The 18,304-nt window shown below is 44.0% G+C and overlaps 1 protein-coding gene across 1 annotated transcript in view; it reads right to left on the bottom strand.

The window, feature by feature from the left end:
• LOC107118366 (limbic system-associated membrane protein-like) overlaps nt 1–18,304 on the bottom strand; it is a 211,174-nt gene that overhangs the window by 182,137 nt on the left and 10,733 nt on the right. The window contains exon 2 of the mRNA XM_015420684.1: nt 5,510–5,635. Within this exon, the coding sequence (XP_015276170.1) occupies nt 5,510–5,635 (126 nt within the window). The remainder of the gene's footprint in view (nt 1–5,509; nt 5,636–18,304) is intronic.

Below are 18,304 nucleotides of genomic sequence, written 5' to 3'. Positions count from 1 at the left end.
AAACAGGCTTGCTATCGGCAGCTCTTGGGTTTGGGAACTGGTGGCTGGTGTGAGGAAGAAATATGAGATGTGAGTTCTGCATATGTAGTAGACAGAAGGCAAGGAGAGAAAGCAAACCGCTGCTTTTATACACGGTATTTTTAACCTTCTCCCATCAATCTTTCAGCTGAGGGCTCCATAAATGCATCATTAGTGCAGAAGTGAAGAAACAAGGGTCTCCACAGACAAGTTCTGAAAAGTGGTTCAAACTTTGGGAAATGTAAGTGATGAAGAGGCTTTTATTTTATTTTATTTTTGCAAATAATGTGTGCGTATGTCATAGTGCACGAAGAGCTCTGGCTTGAAGCAGACTCCTGTCTTCCAAGACTCCAAATCCCCAGGGAATCTGGTGTCTGTTTCTCCCCACAAACTGGGATCCTAAATCCTAGTTTAATCCTGGGTTAAAATCCTGCTTTATGGGGAGATAAGAGCCAGGGTTTGTTCAGCCACCTACATTCAGACTTTACAGAAAATGTTTGATTCAAGGCAACCAAACCCAGGAAGCCTTTAGCTGTACTCTGGACAGGAAGGGAGAAGAAGTAGGACAGCAATCTGAGTCTGTGCCTTTTGCACACAACTTTGTTCATGATGTCTGAATGCAATTCAGGGTGGTTCAGAGGTCATTTCGGGGGGGATCGCGGGGGATCGCAGTTCCCCCAGGTGAGGTACGGGGGGCGGGGCACATGACGAAGCCCCGCCCCCTGCTTCCGTCCGCCCTGCTTCTGGCCCTCATTCAACCAGGAGGAGGCAGGAGAAGAGGGAGCGTAAGTTGCTTCCTCCCTGCCTCTCCCCACCCCTGCCTGCCTGGGGCCAGGGAGGGCCTTCGTGGGGCTTCCTTGCACTCCCGCTAGCCTTGTGTGGCATATGCTAATGAGTTATGCTAATGAGTTCCCCTAGCTCTTTTTCTACGAAACGATCCCTGGGGTGGTTGTTCATGCTTCCTCAGTGGGAGCTAGTGGGGGCTGAGAACTCCAGGTCAGGAAATTCCTGGAGATTTTGGGGTGGAGCCTGGAGGGAGTGGGGATTCGGTAGAGAACGGTCCTCAGAAGGGTGTAATGCCACAGAGTCCACTCTCCAAAGCAGCCATTTTATCCAGGAGCACTGATCTCTATAAACTGGAGATCAGGTGTGATTCCGTGATTCTCCAGGCCCCACTCAGAGGCTGGCAACCCTAAATTAGTTGGAGATGATCTCCCAGTAGCTGGGGATGTTTCCATGCATCTTTGAACAGTCAAAGTTTGCAAAAGATAAAACACATACAGCCAGTGTGAGAGGGGGAAAAAGAAAGAGGAATGTGCAACAAGAGGCAAAGGCAGTTGTGAAATGGCAGAAGGTTGGGTGCAAGGTTTTGATGTGGGGTAGAGGATCTGCTGCTTTGCATTCCATTTATGCAGTGGCTCAAGTGGTTATGACGCTGAACTGCAGGCTGTGAAAGGTCAGTAGTTCAGCAGTTCGAGACCCGGGTGCCACAAGACAGAGTGAGCTCCCGTCTCTAGTTCCAGCTCCTGCCAACCTAGCAGTTCGAAAGCAAGAAATTGCAAGTAGATAAATAGGTACCACTTCGGTGGGAAGATAACAGTGTTCCATGCGCCTTGGTGTTTAGTCATACCGGTCACATGACCACGGAAACGTCTTTGGACAGCGCTGGCTCTTCGGCTTTGAAACGGAGATGAGCACCGCAACCTTAGAGTTGGATTCGACTGGCTTTCGAGCAAGGGAACCTTTACCTTTACTTTTTTACCTGGTAATAAAGCAAACATTGTAAAAACTGGCACCATAAATCTCCAGTGCTTTCCCTTCCAAAGTAAACCAAACCCAGCTAACACTAACTAAGTAACTTCCCACTGCTCCAGAAAGTGAAGAACACAGAGGATCGATAACGGGGCTTCCTCATGTAAAATTTTCACAGTAAGGAACATCTATCTAATTCCTCATACACACCAGTGCTCGGTAGATGATGTTGGATGGCTTCCCTGATAATATCAAAGGAAACTGCTAGATGGTAATGAAGACTGATTTTCCAGTAAGCAGGAAGATCAAACGTTCAATAAGGTGCCCCTCACAGCAAAATTTTGGTCTTGGAAGTTAGCAGATTGCAATATACAACTTAATTATGGGGGGGGGGGGTTAGGTTATATTTCCAGCACACTGCAGTGGCTGGCACGTTTACGCCTAATACAGACAACAACAGAAGGGAACAGCCAGGCATTTCAGAATTCAGTGGAGGAAACATTCTCTCTTCCTGGCTCTGTTCACATTTCTCTTATTGGCTCCATTCCCTCCTTCCGCCCCTGTTTCTTCTTGGCATGTTTTCCTCTCTTGCTTATTGTAGTGCTATTTGTACTGGGCATAGGACTAAGCCACAAAACACAGCGCAAGATTTTTCTTTTACTATCATTATTATTGGTAGTATTGGTGCTATTAATATAGGATACTGATGCTATTAATATAGGATAGAGAAGTTACTAGACTGTTTCATTCCCCCCCCCCAATCTGTATGTAAGTGTTGGGATAGGCAAGTACCTGCATAGCTGTATGATAGACATGAGTGCAAGAGGTGCAGCTCTTTCCTTCATGCAGAGTCAGTGATGGGGGAAACTATACTCATAGAACAACTGTATATCATGCAGCTGTAAAAGGCACATGAACTCTCCCAGAAACCCCACTTAACAAAATCCTGTGGATAAATGAGAAGGTTTGTCTCATAATTTAACATTCTGATCTCTGATTTAAGGATGATGGGACCACAGTTAATCTCTTCCTTTTCAGTTCCTATCACTTGTCTCTTGTTTGTGTATCATTTCTAAACTATGCCTGCTGATTAATTTTCCAGTTCTTTCTTGCGCTAGGAATTTCTGCTATGACAGCATTAAGCTCCTCTTTGCTCATAAGTATATTATCAAACGTCATCTTTTTAAGAGGATAGAATCTCAATCTAAATGCACAGTCTGGGCTTGATTCTGTGTACCTCATTAATCTGCATGAAGCCTGAATTTCTCCCCAACAAAAATAATATCTGGAGATGTAATTGTTTAATCGTCAGAGATCTATAACTGAGCTTGCATAGAAACCTCACAGACTGTAGTGCCTGCATTCTATTGCCCTCTGACATTTTCCCTTTCTCCTGTATGCGTATTCACACATAAATGTGTGTGTATTTCAACAACTGAACATATATTTCATATACTTGATACAGCAGACTCCAGTCCACAAAAAAATTGCTATAATAAATCTGTTAGTATGTTAAGTTGCCACAAGACTTCTTTCTGGCTTTGCAGCAATGTGGTAACATGGTTTCCACTATGGAAATTATCACCTCTGAGGAGTGGTTTTGTGTTTCTGCATTCTGGGTCCATAGTACGATACTGGCGAGTTCACACTGAATCAGCAGCTGACCAGGATCACTGACAGTGGAAACATATAGGATTTTCAACAGACATCAACAGAAGTTAAATTTCACAGTTCTTATTTCATCCTTTTGAAAAATGATTACTCTCTAGTTAAATCATAACAGGATGTAAATAAGCATGGAAATTATACCCTTTGGAAACTGAAGGAAATTTTTTGTCAGTCCTGGATCAGTTGTGTAAAAGATACTTATTTACATATGTCAATGTACTATAACAAAATTAGACCTCAGTGGAGATGAATTTTAATGGTGATCATAACTAAGATACAGTTGAACAACATTAATTTTCAGTAGCACCCTAACGACTAACAAAAATTTCCGGAGTATAAACTTTTGTGAGTCAAAGCTCACTTTGTCAGAAGTCAGCTCATGAAAGCTTGTACCTTGGACAATTTTGTTTAAGGAATTACTGGATCCAACGTTTGTTCTACTACTATAGACTAACATAGCTACCCCACCTGAAACAATGATAGGGTTATAAGTAATCTGAAGACCCAGAAGTAATTTTACTGAGGACAATATAATACTTAATTTGAAAAGACCACTATAATCTAGTGCAGCATTTACTGGTTATTCAAGAGTCTATATTACCATTTTACAGGTAGACTCAAAGCTAAAGGACCAGGTTTTTATGGAGAAAAAAAAAACTAGCCTGGTCAGATTTAGGGATGAATAAAAATAGACCTATTTAAAATAAGATGGGGGTTCTCTACCAACTTGGTCATAAACATAGTGTCAGGATATAGATATGATTTAAGACAGCTTTGGACTCATGGTATCTTGTTGTGGGACTCTGAGAACAATTCTAAGCAGGTCTACTCAGACTTAAGTCCCATTTTATTCAGTGGGGTTTGCTCCCAGGAATGTGTTCTTAGGATTGCAGCCACATTGCTTTGACAATTTTGATTGGAGCAATACAAGACCAAAAGATAGGTAAGAGAGGGGCTGGACAAAGCATCTCCTTTACATGCAGAAGATCCCAGGTCCAATCCCCAGCATCTAATTTCTTTCTTCTTTTTTTAGTAGTCAGTGCTGCCAGTCAGAGTAGACAATGGTGGTTTCATCTATTCTATGTTTTTTGACTGTTTCATGGCTTGTCGTTGATTCCCCCACACATTGTTTTGCTTATTATGAAATGTTTGTTTAATAATTTCAGACACAGGGAAGGCACCAACATCCCCAAAGCCTGGATGAACATTTTAAGCATTGAATAACTTATTGTTGTTGCATAAAAACAGAACACTGTTGCAGCCTGGTAGTAGTTCGGTGACTGTATGGTGAGCCCAAAGGCAGTGAATCCTGTTCCACACAATCAATTATAAAACTGAGGTTGTTTTTGCTGAAGGATGTATTAAAAGGCTCTTACCATGTCGACTCCTTCAGCGTCAACCTTTCATATTGCCATGACGGAGACTTGTAAGCAAACCTTTTCTATTTAATACCAACTTTATAGAGATTTAAAAAATCAGAAAGTTCTTTTCTTTCTGAAGTGGTTGCTCTATGGGTCAGGCTAATGACAGTGCCCTTTCCAAGGCAACCAAACATTAAAGTATCAAAGCAGTGATTAAATGGTCAATGGGCCAATTTGCCTTCTCATTCAATGAATCCTTTCTAGCAGCTTCCTTTATGTTACCCAGCTAGGGTGGGGGGAAAAACTTTTTAAGTCACTCTATGGTGACTTAAGGGTGTAGGTAGGAAGTGCCTATTGGCACCATATAGAAAGCCAATTTTGTGGTTTTGAAAAGCTCACCTTGAACTCGTTAATAGAAGAGCAAGGCCTTTTCTCTTTGCCTGCTACTAGTGATGGGTTTCCCTTATTGCTATAATGTATCTGGCAATGACAAAAATGGCTGACTGTTAGATGAAAACAACTGCTAACCTGCAAGCAGAAAGTCCTGATGTTGAGAGAGTGTCTGGCATGCTCTGATATCTAGAAATGCCTCCAGTACTTTGTCAAGTCAATGACCAGATAGCTCTTTTATGCCCAAAACAGGAAAGAAAGGAACAACTTGAAGTGCTTACACAACAGGTTGGTTCATGTCACGGACCAAGGATTCATACCTGTAGGGGTGAGGTGTCTCCAGGTGATGACAGGTTCAGGGCGTCCATTTGCCATACATATCAGGGTTACATTACTGCCTTCATTCACAGTGATATCTGAAGAGATATTGGAGATCTTTGGTGGAACTGTGGAAACAAAAAGATTGGACAACTTTTAGCACAAGTCCTTCCTTCCTTCCTTCCTTCCTTCCTACCTTCCTTCCTTCCTCTCTATCCTAATTAACACCCCTTCCCCTGTTTCTAACGGCTGGGAGTGATTATAGCCCTTTGCAGATATTTTATTTTGGTAGGCAGCAGCCACAAGTAATGGAAAAGCATAACACCCACAATCCTCTTGATATGCATGGCTGGCATTTTGTGTAAATGGGGCAAAATATGTATATTTTCCATCCATGAACAGCTGGATTTTTGACAATGTGTGTATGCACGTACTGAAGATGTACACATATGGGAAAAATACATTCACACATAATGGTGATCATATGTACCACATGCTCCCATTATCTATGGCTAGTGGACAAAAATTGAATGTCTAAAAGGGGCTTATAAAAGAATGTGCTGAAGGTGCTACCATCAAAGACATACAGTTGTCATAGAGTTAGGACAATTGTTCCATGTTCGACATAGGTCCCTTGGTACCTGCCAAGCTTTTCAGAATGTGGGTGAGGCCACTGTAAGACAGTGCTTGTTACTTATTCAAATGAAAGGGTCTTCCACAAGACTTATGTATAGCCTTTCCACAAGACTTATTTCCCTTGGATCTTCCACTGCTGCATAATTTCACCATCATCTCAAGTTAAACTCTTTGTAGCCCTGACTGATTGTCACAGAATAGTTTTAGTAGCCACAATATGTGAGCTACAGAAGTAGAAGCAAAGCATATCCGTCATCTCTACAAGGCAACCCCCCCCCGAACAAGAATCAATCAGTGGGTATCTGGGGCTCGGGGGGGGGGGGGCTGTTGTTTCAGACCAAGACACCAAATTTTCCACATAGCTGCTGATGCCTCTCCTCAACCCCCCCCCAAGTTTCAAAAAGATTGGACCAGAGGGTCCAATTCTATGTGCTCCTAAATAAGGTACCCCCATTCTCCATTATTTCCAATGGAGGTGGTGGTTGTTCAGTCGCACAGTCGAGTCCGATACTTCGCGATCCCATGGACCACATCACACCAGGCCCTCCTGTCTTCCGTCATGCTCCGGAGTTTGCTTAATTTCATGTTTGTTGCATCTATGACACTGTCTAACCATCTCATCCTTTGCCGTCCCCGTCTTCTTTGACCTTCAATCTTTCCCAGCATCAGGGTCTTCTCCAGTGAGTGCTCCCTTCTCATTTGGTGGTCAAAGTATTTGAGCTTCAGCTTCAGTATCTGGCCTTCCAGGGAACAGTCAGGGTTGATTTCTTTTAGGATTGACTGATTTGATCTTCTTGCAGTCCAGGGGACTCTCAAGAGTCTTCTCAAGCACCATAATTCAAAAGCATCTATTCTTCGGCGCTCGGCCTTTCTTATAGTCTAACTCTCACAGCCATACAGTAATATTGGAAATACCATTGCTTTGACCATACAGACTTTTGTTGGCAGGGTGATGTCTCTACTTTTTATTATGCTGTCTTGGTTTGCCATTGCTTTCCTCCCAAGGAGCAGGCGTCTTTTAATTTAATGGCTGCAATCACCATCTGCAGTGATCTTGGATCCCAGGAACGTGAAGTCTGTCACTACTTCCATGACTTCTCCTTCTATTTGCCAAGGAGTGATGGGGCCGGATGCCATGATCTTAGTTTTTTTGATGTTGAGCTTCAAGCCAACTTTTGCACTCTCCTCTTTTATCCTCAGCAAGAGCCTCTTTAGGTCCTCTTCACTTTCCGCCATTAGAGTGGTATCGTCTGCATATCTGAGGTTGTTTATGTTTTTCCCAGCAATCTTAATTCTGGCTTCTGAATCATTCAATGATTTCCAATGGAGGGAAGACATTTAAAAGGAACATAAAAGGAAGGCCTTTAAAAGTCCCTTTAAATACAACGGCCAGCTCACCAAAAACTCGCTTTGGAGTTCAATTGAACTTCTTCCCTCCCCTCTCCTGGAGCTTCCTGGTAAGCCCCCTGGTGGCTTGTCGGCCTCTACTGGCAACCGTAACTCCAAGGTTGCTATGCAGAGACAGTCAATGGCAAACCACCTCTGAACATCTCTTGCCTTGAAAACCCTATAGGGTTGTCATAAGATGGCTGCAACTTGATGGCACTTTTCGGGGGGGGGAGTGGCAGGAAGGGGGGATTCTGGGGAAGGAAACAATGGGTACAATAAAGATTGAGTGTCGCCATCTCATCTTGAAATTGCCTATCCCACTACATAGCTGCTCAGCTTGATATGTGTTGTAAGACCGGGGTTTGTAGCCAGAGTACTGAGTTTACACACACACAAACCTTTGTATTACATCTTTATCTTGCCCTTCCTCCAAGCAACTCAGAGTGGTATACACTCTTTTGTTTAAACTCCACCCCACTCAGCTAGGTTGAGAAAGAAGGACGGGCCCTGGGTCAGGCAAGGCTGAGTGGCCCTGGGTAAGCTTCATGGCTGAGTGGGTCACTGTAGTCCGAGATCAGTACTCTCTGCAGGTAGCTACACCCAGGCATGTGAGAGTGCAATTGGTCAGAGGGTTTAAACGATACATATATACACCCTACAGTTTCAATCTGATAGCAAACTGAATTTGCTGTGAAATCCCTCCCCATGCATATTTTTGCTTCCGAATCTGAGCTTTAACTTCAAAGAGTCCTTGTGATTCTGTAAATAATCCTGAAGATGTGAACTGAGTGCAAACCAATGCAGTGTGGCGTGCCAATACTATATTTAGCTTCAGCAGTACAGCTGAGTAAAGAAAATGTATGCAATATTTGCTTGACTCTTTGGATTTTGCCAGAACCATGAGTCAGCTTCCAAAGCACTGAGTAGCACTCCGGAGAACACAGGAAATAAAATGGCTTTGATTCATTCACTATGAAGCTGAAAATAACCACAAGTTTGAATCATCTAGAAGCAACGCGTCAGATGAGTCTATGATCCAATCCATTTGGTAGTTGCCTGATCCTTCCACCCATTATTTCCAACCACAGTGGATTTTCTCAGAAGGAATGTCCCCATATTGATATATAACAATGTGAGCCTCTCCATGTATAGCAAAGGGAGATGGCCAAGTTGCATCCATTTTGTCACCAACCTGAGGAAGAATCAAGTAAATTCAAGAATTTGGCAGCAGGATCACATGGACCTATTGTATCAGCCTGGGGCTCCCTCTTAGAGAACAATCTGCAGTACATCTTCTCTGGAGCATTCTCACCACAGCCTAAGCCTGTATATAGTCCTCAGCTTCTGTGATGTCACTTCCAGTTTCAGCTGCAGTTAGGGTTGCCAAGTCGACTCACCCCTCGGAGCGGGGAAGCCTCGCTGGGGTCCGGGAGTTCGTGCTGGATGCACGCACGCATGTGTGCGCAAAGCAAGCAAGCGCCGGCAGCACGTCACAGGAAGTGACGTGCCGCATGCTCACGTTGGGGGCGTGGCCCACATCGTCGGGGGGAAAACCATATGGTTTTCCCCCCGACGATGTGGGCCACGCCCCCAACGTGAGCGACATGGCTGCATCACCTCTGGTGATGCAGCTTAAGGGGTGGAGTTCCCCCCGGGGCCCGATTCCGCCGCGGCGGAAATCGGGCCTCCAAAGCGGGGGATTCCCCGCCCCCCGGCCCCATTTGGCAACCCTAGCTGCAGTATCACTTCCTGTTTGCTGAAAAGCGGTGAGTTTGGCCTCATGTACCCACTGATCTCCATGCCCAACTTGGTCTTCTTACACTGAAAATTATATTTTTATCCCATCTGTCCTCCAAGGAACTCAGAATGGAACACATAGCTCTGCCCTCTTCTGTTTTATCCTCATAATTACTTGAGAGGTATGATAGATACACTAAGAGAGTAGGGTTGCCAACTCCAGATAGGAAAATTACTGGGGATTTAGGGGCAGAGCTTGGGGAGGGTGGAGTTTCAGAAGGGTAGGGAGCTCAGCAGGGATATGATCCTATACAGTCTACCCTTCAAAGCTGCCATATTCTCCAAGAGATCTAATCTCTGCGGTGAGAAGGTCAGTCACAACTCTGGCCCCCCACCCCAGCCCCCACCCCAGATTGGCAAATTGCAATCCTAGATAGTGACTGGCCAAAAAACATGGGACCAGGACTTGCCCAGACTCAAGTCACCAGTCCTAGTCTGACACTCCAGTTCCCCACACCCAACTCGTTGTTTTTAAGGTCTCTGATAGAAGGAGCACTAGAAAACCAAAACCAATACAAGCAGAGGGCATCTAAACTTGGATTTAAGCAAGAAGGTCACCACATTTTCAGATAACATCCGATAATTTGTGATAGTGAAATCCCAAGTAGGCTATGGAGTACTCCATAAGGATCTCTCAAAACTAGACTTGGTAAATGAGTTTCAGAGTAAATAAGGAAGGGGAAGGCAGTTAGGTTCATTCACTGCTTGTGAACTTGACTGGCTAGCTAGAGCTGGAAACAGGAGGCTGTTGGTCTGGTCCAGGATTGTTTTTAAAAAATGCGATTGCCCTGATAGTGCAAATTCTGTTATTCAGCAAATCAATGAAGTGAACATCTTTATCATATTGTGATGGTGAAGCTTCCAGTACTCATCTGTAGAGCTGCCCATTATCAATATCCACACTTCTAATGTACAAGAGGGCAGGAAGCATTGTCAGTTTGACTGGCCTTAAATCTTCACACTGGGACAGGCTGAAGCCACAGAGTTGAATAAAGGAAGAGAGTAAGACTAGGGGCAAAACTGGAAAGTGGAACTAGGGGTGCGGTCACACGGTCCTTTTGATCGGGGTTCGCCGCCGTTCCCTCCCACATTTAAGTTTGCTGATCAGACAGGCGAATCCGCCTCCCGCGCCGAAGCGAGCTCACTCCTGCAATGCTCCCGGGTTTTCCTGCCCCCTGGAAAATCAGGTGATTGCGATTAGGGCCATCTGACTGCTCTTTGGGGTTGGTTTGTTTGTTTAAAAAAAGCTTCCTGTTTGAGCGCTTGGGCAAACATGCGCTTAATAAATCCATTATTAAACATTATTTTTATGTTCATTTCTCTGTTTAAAGATAATATGAATTTGTTGTAAGAAACAGAAGCCCCTTCCCCAGGAAGGAGGATGGAGGAGATGGCGGGGCTGAGCCTTTTTTGTGGAGCAATGGTGGCAGCAGCAGCAGCAGCGGCACCACTGCCCACAGCGGTGCCAGAGCAGCAGCTGCCCGAGCCTGACCCGTGGCTGGCAGGATCGCCTGGAGGGACTTGGCGCAGTGGAGGCTCCGCCGCAGCCCTGACGAGCCGAGCTGAGTGCAGCAGCCCTCTCGGCCGGTCCTCCTTTTCCCGCCCCTCCGGGGCTGTTCGGGCAGGCAGCTTGCTGGAGCTGTCATATTATCTTTAAACAGAGAAATGAACATAAAATAACATTTAATAATGGATTTGTTTAAGCGCATGTTTGCTCAAGCGCTCAAACCGGAAGCTTCTTTTTTTAAAAAAACCAACCACGGGTAATGCACGGCTATTTTCCTTAGGAGCTGGCAGGTGAGCGGGTGGTGGAAGAGAGGGGCCGGCTGCATCTAATCAGCTCAACCCGAAGAAAAATGTTCCCGATTAAATTAAAACGGGAACAAAGCGGAATTACCTTCCCGTGTGACCATAGCCTAGGTCTGTGCAGTATTGCCAGGAAGGAAATCAAGAGGCAAGGGAACTTTGGAGTTCTCCTTATGAGTTGCAGATAAATGTTCAGAGGATGCCTGTGTTCTAAGTACAGACTGTCACAGGAGCATTCTGCTACTGTCACTCCTGAGAAACATAAAAAGGGCAATAAAATGATGGCAGGAGCAGGGTGAATTTCATATAAATGTCCAATTCTGTTGCTGCAGGCTTCTGATCCACTGTTGCATTGCACTGACGGGAAATGGCCGGGGGAGTGGCTTGGGATTTTCTGTCTTGGTCACCAAATCAAGGCAGCCACGGAAGACCATCTCATATTTTACCATTCCTCTGTGGAGGCCATTGAAAACTACTTGTGCACGCTCTCTGCAGTGACTGTAATGCTTTAAAGCCACTTTTCATATAGTTTGACTCAATCCAATCTCTGTGCCAACACAAAACAGTCCTAATGGCTGCTGGCTTCCACACAGAGAGCTTTGCCATATGGAGCCCCACCATGCTTTTTACTTGCCTCTGCATAGAAACTGTGACACTTGAATAAGCCCCAAGAGATTAAGAAACAGCTTGAGCCTCCCCTGGGCAGGTATACTGGTTTTGTTTTTTTAAAGTGTCTTGTACCTCAGGCTGAATGGCCCCAAATGCCTCAGGCTTATAAATGTCTGTCCAGCTGGCACCCTTACAGGCCTCTTAGGGAAGCTTGCCTCATTTTTGCAATGGAAGGACTGTGTGCTGAAAGCAGGAGTCTTTGAATACATTGGGGAATCAAAACACATTTGAATTTCACATGTTCAAACTTTGGAGCTGTCCTTAGCTCTGAATCCTTCTGGACAGGATGGCTGGGCACAAATGACATTTAGATGCTTTTAATTTTGAAGGTGACAAGTCACTGTATTTTTAAAAAATGGAACATAGGTGTCAGTGGATTAATTTGCAACAGCAGTGTTCATCACTCGCTTGTATGCAACTTTTTAGGACAGTCTTAAATCGGGAAGCCTTAAAAGCTGTACACAGAGGAGTGATGAGCATCGAGGCACAGTGGAGAGAGAGTGTCAGGTGTGGAAAGGTGGATTCGTGGAAGACTGGGCTACACTGCAACATGAATTCAGTCAGGACACAAATCCTGGCAGTCCAAAATGAGATGTGTTTTACATAAGGCATATCTGCAATTACCATCAACCAAAGAGCCACATTTACTTTCATCCGTAACATGAGGCCTGCATCTCTGGGACGTTCGCAGCTTACCTGTTTCTCTGGCAGCAGCTATTTCAAAGTGGAAACCAACTGCTAAGCACAGTCCCCACCAGACAAGGGCCTTGCCCACTTTCCAGAGACATGGGTCAGGTACCATATTGAGGAACAGTGCTTGGGAGAGCAACAGGTGGCATGTCAAAGAGCCACTTGTGGTTTCTGAGTTACTGAATAAGTGTCACTGGCATAAGACAAATCTATTAAAATGTCCTTATAAGCCCCCTGACGCCAGAACGTATCAGCCATAACACATGGTATCTAATCACCAGATCAGCCTAAAACAATCCCAACTACAAATATGTCACAAGCCCAGAGGATGAACTACAACAGCAGATGACTTAAGCAGGGGCATGCTGTCACGGTTAAAGCATCAGATTAGGATCTGGGACACCCAGGTTCAAATTCAGACTCTGCTAGGTTAATTCATGGGGTGACTTTGGCCCAGTCACACACACTCGGTCTGAAACCTACCTCACAGGATTGTTGTGACAATAAAACAGAGGACAGGAGAATGACACAAGCCACTTTGGGTATTTGGGGAGAAAGGTGGGGTATAAATAAAGTAAAATAAATAAATAAATGTTTTAGTACAGACATACATAGCATATGAAGGAACTAATTACTGAAGAGATGGTCTGGAAAGCTTCTTAATCATTTTTACGGACTACAGATTAAGTGTTGTGCATGTGGTATATGGTCGAAGAATTAACCATATACTGTAAGACATTTTAAAAATAATTTACTAATCTCAAGGATTAATCCCTCAATCTCTGACAGAGAACTCAGACACAAATATTATACTCCTCAGTCTGTGTGACAGGGAAATACTGAACCACACACATGCCCAGGAAGCCCACTTCACCAACATACTCTACATACCAAGTATCAGTGCATCCCCCCCCCCAACACAAACATGCACTTTAACATGAAGAAATCAAGTTTAAATCAAACAAACAGTTCGCTTACTTTCCCCATAAGAATTCAAAACATGGATGGTTCTGAGAAATACTCACACATTGTCTGAAGTGATACTTACCTCAGTGAGCTGCTTTCCTTTGAACATTTATTAGTGGAAAAATTCTATTGACACTTGTGGGACCTACTTCTGAATAAAAATGCAAAGGATTTGGCCGAAATACCACATGGTTAATGGAGAACACTCCATGAACATCAGGGCATTGGATCTGAACCATGTACACTTCCCTGAGATCCATAGAGATAAATGGGCACTAGAATCCAACAACTTTTCCCCTCCTTCCAACCTCTAAATGGTTGTGATAGAGCTGAATGGCTCTTCCCCATTATGGTATGGCTGTCCTGGACTGCTGCGCTCAAGAGCTGCCTGATTCTCTGATAAACATAACTATCCACGTGGCATTTTATCCTGCAGTCTGTTGGATGTCTCTCCACTCTAATACACATATGAACAAAATGTTTCATAAGGGGCCTTGTAAAGATATAAGAATCCATTTCACATCAGAAGGGAGGATTAGAGGATTTCGTTCCTTCAGCTGGGTAGTTCAGTGAAACACTAACAATATAATTGAACAATTACCCACATGTACAATATGGAATGCATAGTTTGATTATAGTTCTGTGGATTCAGAGATGAAGAAAAACTGGGCTACACCCAGCGATATGCCAGCAGAACAAAGCAGAAAAAATTACAGATGATAGGTGATAGCCCCAAGGCTTTGTATGATAATAAACCAGTCACCTATCACTTAGCATTTTCCCCCTTTTGCTCTCTGTGGATTCAGGCTAGTGTCAGCACAACCTAAGAACTAAGTACCATCAGTCAGAAATAGGGCCAGCCAGCCCAGTGGCAAGAAAGCACAGGGGAGGAAACACCTGGTCCCACCCAAACCCCACACGGGGAGTGTGGCACCCAGCTCACCCAAGTCCCACATGAGGGGAAGGTACACTCAACCCAATGGAGCCACATGCACATCACAACTTTTGCCTCTCGTTTTATTTCATGCCATATGCCCTAGTACAACAAATGGTCCTTTGGATTGGTCATCAACAAAATTTGGTTCGATTAGGTGAAGACCTATGCTGGAAAGCTGAACCATGGGCCCTCCAACAGGGCACAGAACTGCAGTTCAAGGTGCTACAAGTCCATTGGCAGGGCTCTGTATAAAGCAGAAGACAACCTGTCCTGCTATATCATATCTAGCCTTAGTGATTTTCAAGCTCTAGTTTTCATGACAGGAACAGCTCACGTTGATGCAAATGATAAAAAGAATGAGACATGAAAACATACTAAAATCCCCCAGTGCAATCAGTGTTGCACTCAAGAAGAAAGCGAGTGATTTGTTTCCACAAAACATTAGCGTGTCCCTTAAGCACCAACTGCACTTGTAACAAAGGGGGAAAACATCTTCAAAAACACATGCAGTCATAGCAGCTGCTCTAAGACACATACCCTTGTTATCGACAATGGCTGTCGTCTCTGAGAGGGTCTCTTGACACTTCCTGGTTTAACACAACTCCAGTAGCTACAAAAAGGGCTTCAAAGTCCTTCCCTGCAAGATCAATTTGCCCAAACCTTTTGATCCCTTGTCTCTTTGTGCATAAATGCCAAGTGCCTGAGTTGAAGGAGCACCACCTCTTTGCCTCCCATTGCTTCGCTTCTCATCCCCATCGCACTGCTTTTCTCCCTCTGCCCAGGGGGCAGAATGGGAAATTTATAGGGGAATTCCTTAGTAGGCTGCTGCCTTGGAGGGCTGCTGATAGCCAGGAACAAGCCAAGCCAAGCCACAGCAATTCTGACAGTACGTTGGAGGCTACTTGGTGTGGGCCCTTCAATGGTAATGACGGTACATACACAGCAGTGGCATCCTCCTGCAATGCTGCCACTTTGTGGGGGGAGGCAAAGGGTGAGACAATGCCTATGGATGAAATTGCAGGTGCTGATAAGGTTGCTTGCTCCAGTTCCCAGCCTGTCTTTAAAAGGGGGTTAGACAGATTCCTGGAGAAGAGCTCCATCAATGGCTATTAGCCATGGTCAATTAAGGAAACCTCCACACACAAAGAGGCAACACACCTCTGAATTATCTGTGCTATGAGGCAGGATCAGGGGAAGTTCTCAGCCTCTACACTCTCTTTGTTTGGCCCTCCAGGGCATCTAATTGGTTGTTGTCTGAAATGGACTGCTGAACTGCATGGACCACTGGACGGATCCAGCAGGCTCGATTTATGTTCCTATCCATGCAGATTCATCTGCTCTGTCCCTCTTGGTCCATTTATCTTACTGATGCTTTAGAACTTCAACACCATTTTCCAAAGCCTGGGCAGTGGCAAAGTGAAAAATGGAAGGAAAGTGAAAAGGAAGGGTAACAACAGATGGGCATCTATTTTAATACCTGTTGTTTTTACGTTTTGTATTCTATATTGGCAGAGCCCGTTGGTCAGAAACGTTTCACTTATTTTCAAGAAAGCATTAGGCTAGTCTGTGCATACCTCAGTTGGTAACAACAGCACCCAAGATTGCATGCTTATGTGAATGACAGTGCAATCCTAAGCAGAGTTATGCCATTCAAAATCCATTGAAGTAAATTTATTTATTTGTTCACAGAAAATGAACACAGAAATGAACACAGAAGGGTGTAACCTTGTTTAGGGTTGCACTGTGAGTCACTACCGATTAAACATTACCAAACAACTTTCCAATCTACTCATGTCAACTCAGAAACAACGGTTTTCAGCTGAGTCATTTCACATATTCTGAGTCATCAAGTAATGTAGGCACCTGTGAGCCTGTTCTTCCTCTCCCCAAAAGCAACACCCCTCCCATCCAGTGATTTCCAACTTGTTCCTCCATGCACATGATGGTGTTTGGGACACCTGCCATCTGCTTTCAGGTTCTACATCTGTCACTCCTTGGGTTGAGGAAAACGAATCATGTGGACCTTTGTAGACCTCATCTATAAGGGCAAACCATTAAATTCTCCATCTGAAAAAAGGAGTTTATAGCCATAAAAGCCTCTGCAGGAGCTTCCCAATTAAGCCTTGAGAGTTGTAATTTCCTTGTCCCTGGCTTCTAATTAGCAGCATTTTGCAACAAATACAAAGAAACTAATCAGCCCCCAGGTGAAGATTAAAGGGGGGGGAGGTATTGCTGGCCATCATATACACATATATACCTTGAGCGATTTTTGGAGCTGACACCTTGCCTGCTACAATTAGCAGTCCCTTCCTAGGGCAAATAATTGGCAGCAAATTGGCCTCATTAGTCATTGTTAAGTTAAAGTGAATGAGAGGAGTGTGAGGAAGAAAGAGAGGGGGTTTAAAGAGGGGGGCTGGACTGGTAAATAGGGCTGAGTGGCTAATTTCCCTCTTCTCTTCTATGCTGCAGGCTAATCATTGCTCTTTACACCTATAACAAGAAGCAGCGTGATGCCGCTTCGGTCCACATGGGTAACAATCTAAGCAAACTCTCCAGACCTTTGGGGGCAATGCATGCTAATGTCCCTGAATCACTTTGAAGATGCAAAGTGCTACACAAGCATTCAATTTAATTTTGCATGAACATTTTTCATGCTTTTTTAAAAAAAGTTTGATGGTTAAAATCTGCTCACAAGAGCAGCAGCCATCAGAGGTCAACATAGTTACTAAATGGAAGCTTTCAAAGAAGACATCAGAATAAACAATGCTCACAAGTTTTATCACAACATGCTTTGCTGACCCCCCCCCAATTTCTTTTTAATTGCTGGTTTTATAGATGTGTATGGTTGATTACTAATGGCTTTTTATATTATTTGCTGCCTAAAGGTTCCTAATTGGGAGGAAAGGTGGCATACAAATCTTATATAAATACCTAGGATCTCAGTTTCCTTATTTTGTTCATCCTTCTTCAAATAAAAATACAGTAGGAGTGGAGTAAGCATGGAAACAAGGGCAAGATTCAGGACAGAAAACAGAAAGTACTTCTTCACAGGAATAATTTATGGGATTCACTACCACTGCTTACAGTGATGGTCACAAGTTTAAAAGGCTTTAAAAGAGATCAGATCATGAGCTACTCATTGCAAAATTCAGATTTAAACTAAAGAAAGTTGAGAAAACCACTAGGCCATTTAGGTTTGACTTAGATCACATCCCTGATGAATATAGAGTGGAGGTGAACAATATGTTTAAGGGACTAGATTTGACAGACAGAGTGCCTGAAGAACTATGGATGAAGGTTCATGACATTGTACAGGAGGCAGCAATCAGCACCATCCCAAAGAAACAGAAATGCAAGAAAGCAAAGTTGCTGTCTGATGAGGCTTTACAAATAGCAGAGGATAGAAGGAGTACTGTGTACAGCTCTGGTCACCACACCTCAAAAAGGATATTATAGCGTTGGAAAAAGTGCAGAAAAGAGCAACTTGAATGATAAAAGGGTTAGAACACTTTTCCTATGAAGAAAGGTTAAAATACTTGGGGCTCTTTAGCTTGGAGAAACAACGGCTGAGGGATGACATGATCGAGGTTTACAAGATTATACATGGGGTAGAGCAGGTAGAGAAAGAAGTACTTTTCTCCCTTTCTCACAATACAAGAACTCATGGGCACTCAATGAAATTGCTGAGTAGTCGGGTTACAACAGATAAAAGGAAGTACTTCTTCACAAAAAGAGAGATTAACACATGGAATTCACTGCGACAGAAGGTGGCGGCAGCTACAAGCATGGACAGCTTCAAGAGGGAATTAGATAAACATATGAAGCAGAGGTCCATCAGTGGCTGTTAGCCACAAGGTATAGATAGGATCTCTCAGTCTGGGGCAAGTGATGCACTCTATCCTTGGTG

This window comes from Gekko japonicus, unplaced genomic scaffold (assembly GCF_001447785.1).
Source record: "Gekko japonicus isolate JY-2015 unplaced genomic scaffold, Gekko_japonicus_V1.1 scaffold1272, whole genome shotgun sequence".
Classification (NCBI taxonomy): Eukaryota; Metazoa; Chordata; class Lepidosauria; order Squamata; family Gekkonidae; genus Gekko; species Gekko japonicus.
This window is presented reverse-complemented; position numbering and strand designations above follow the sequence as displayed.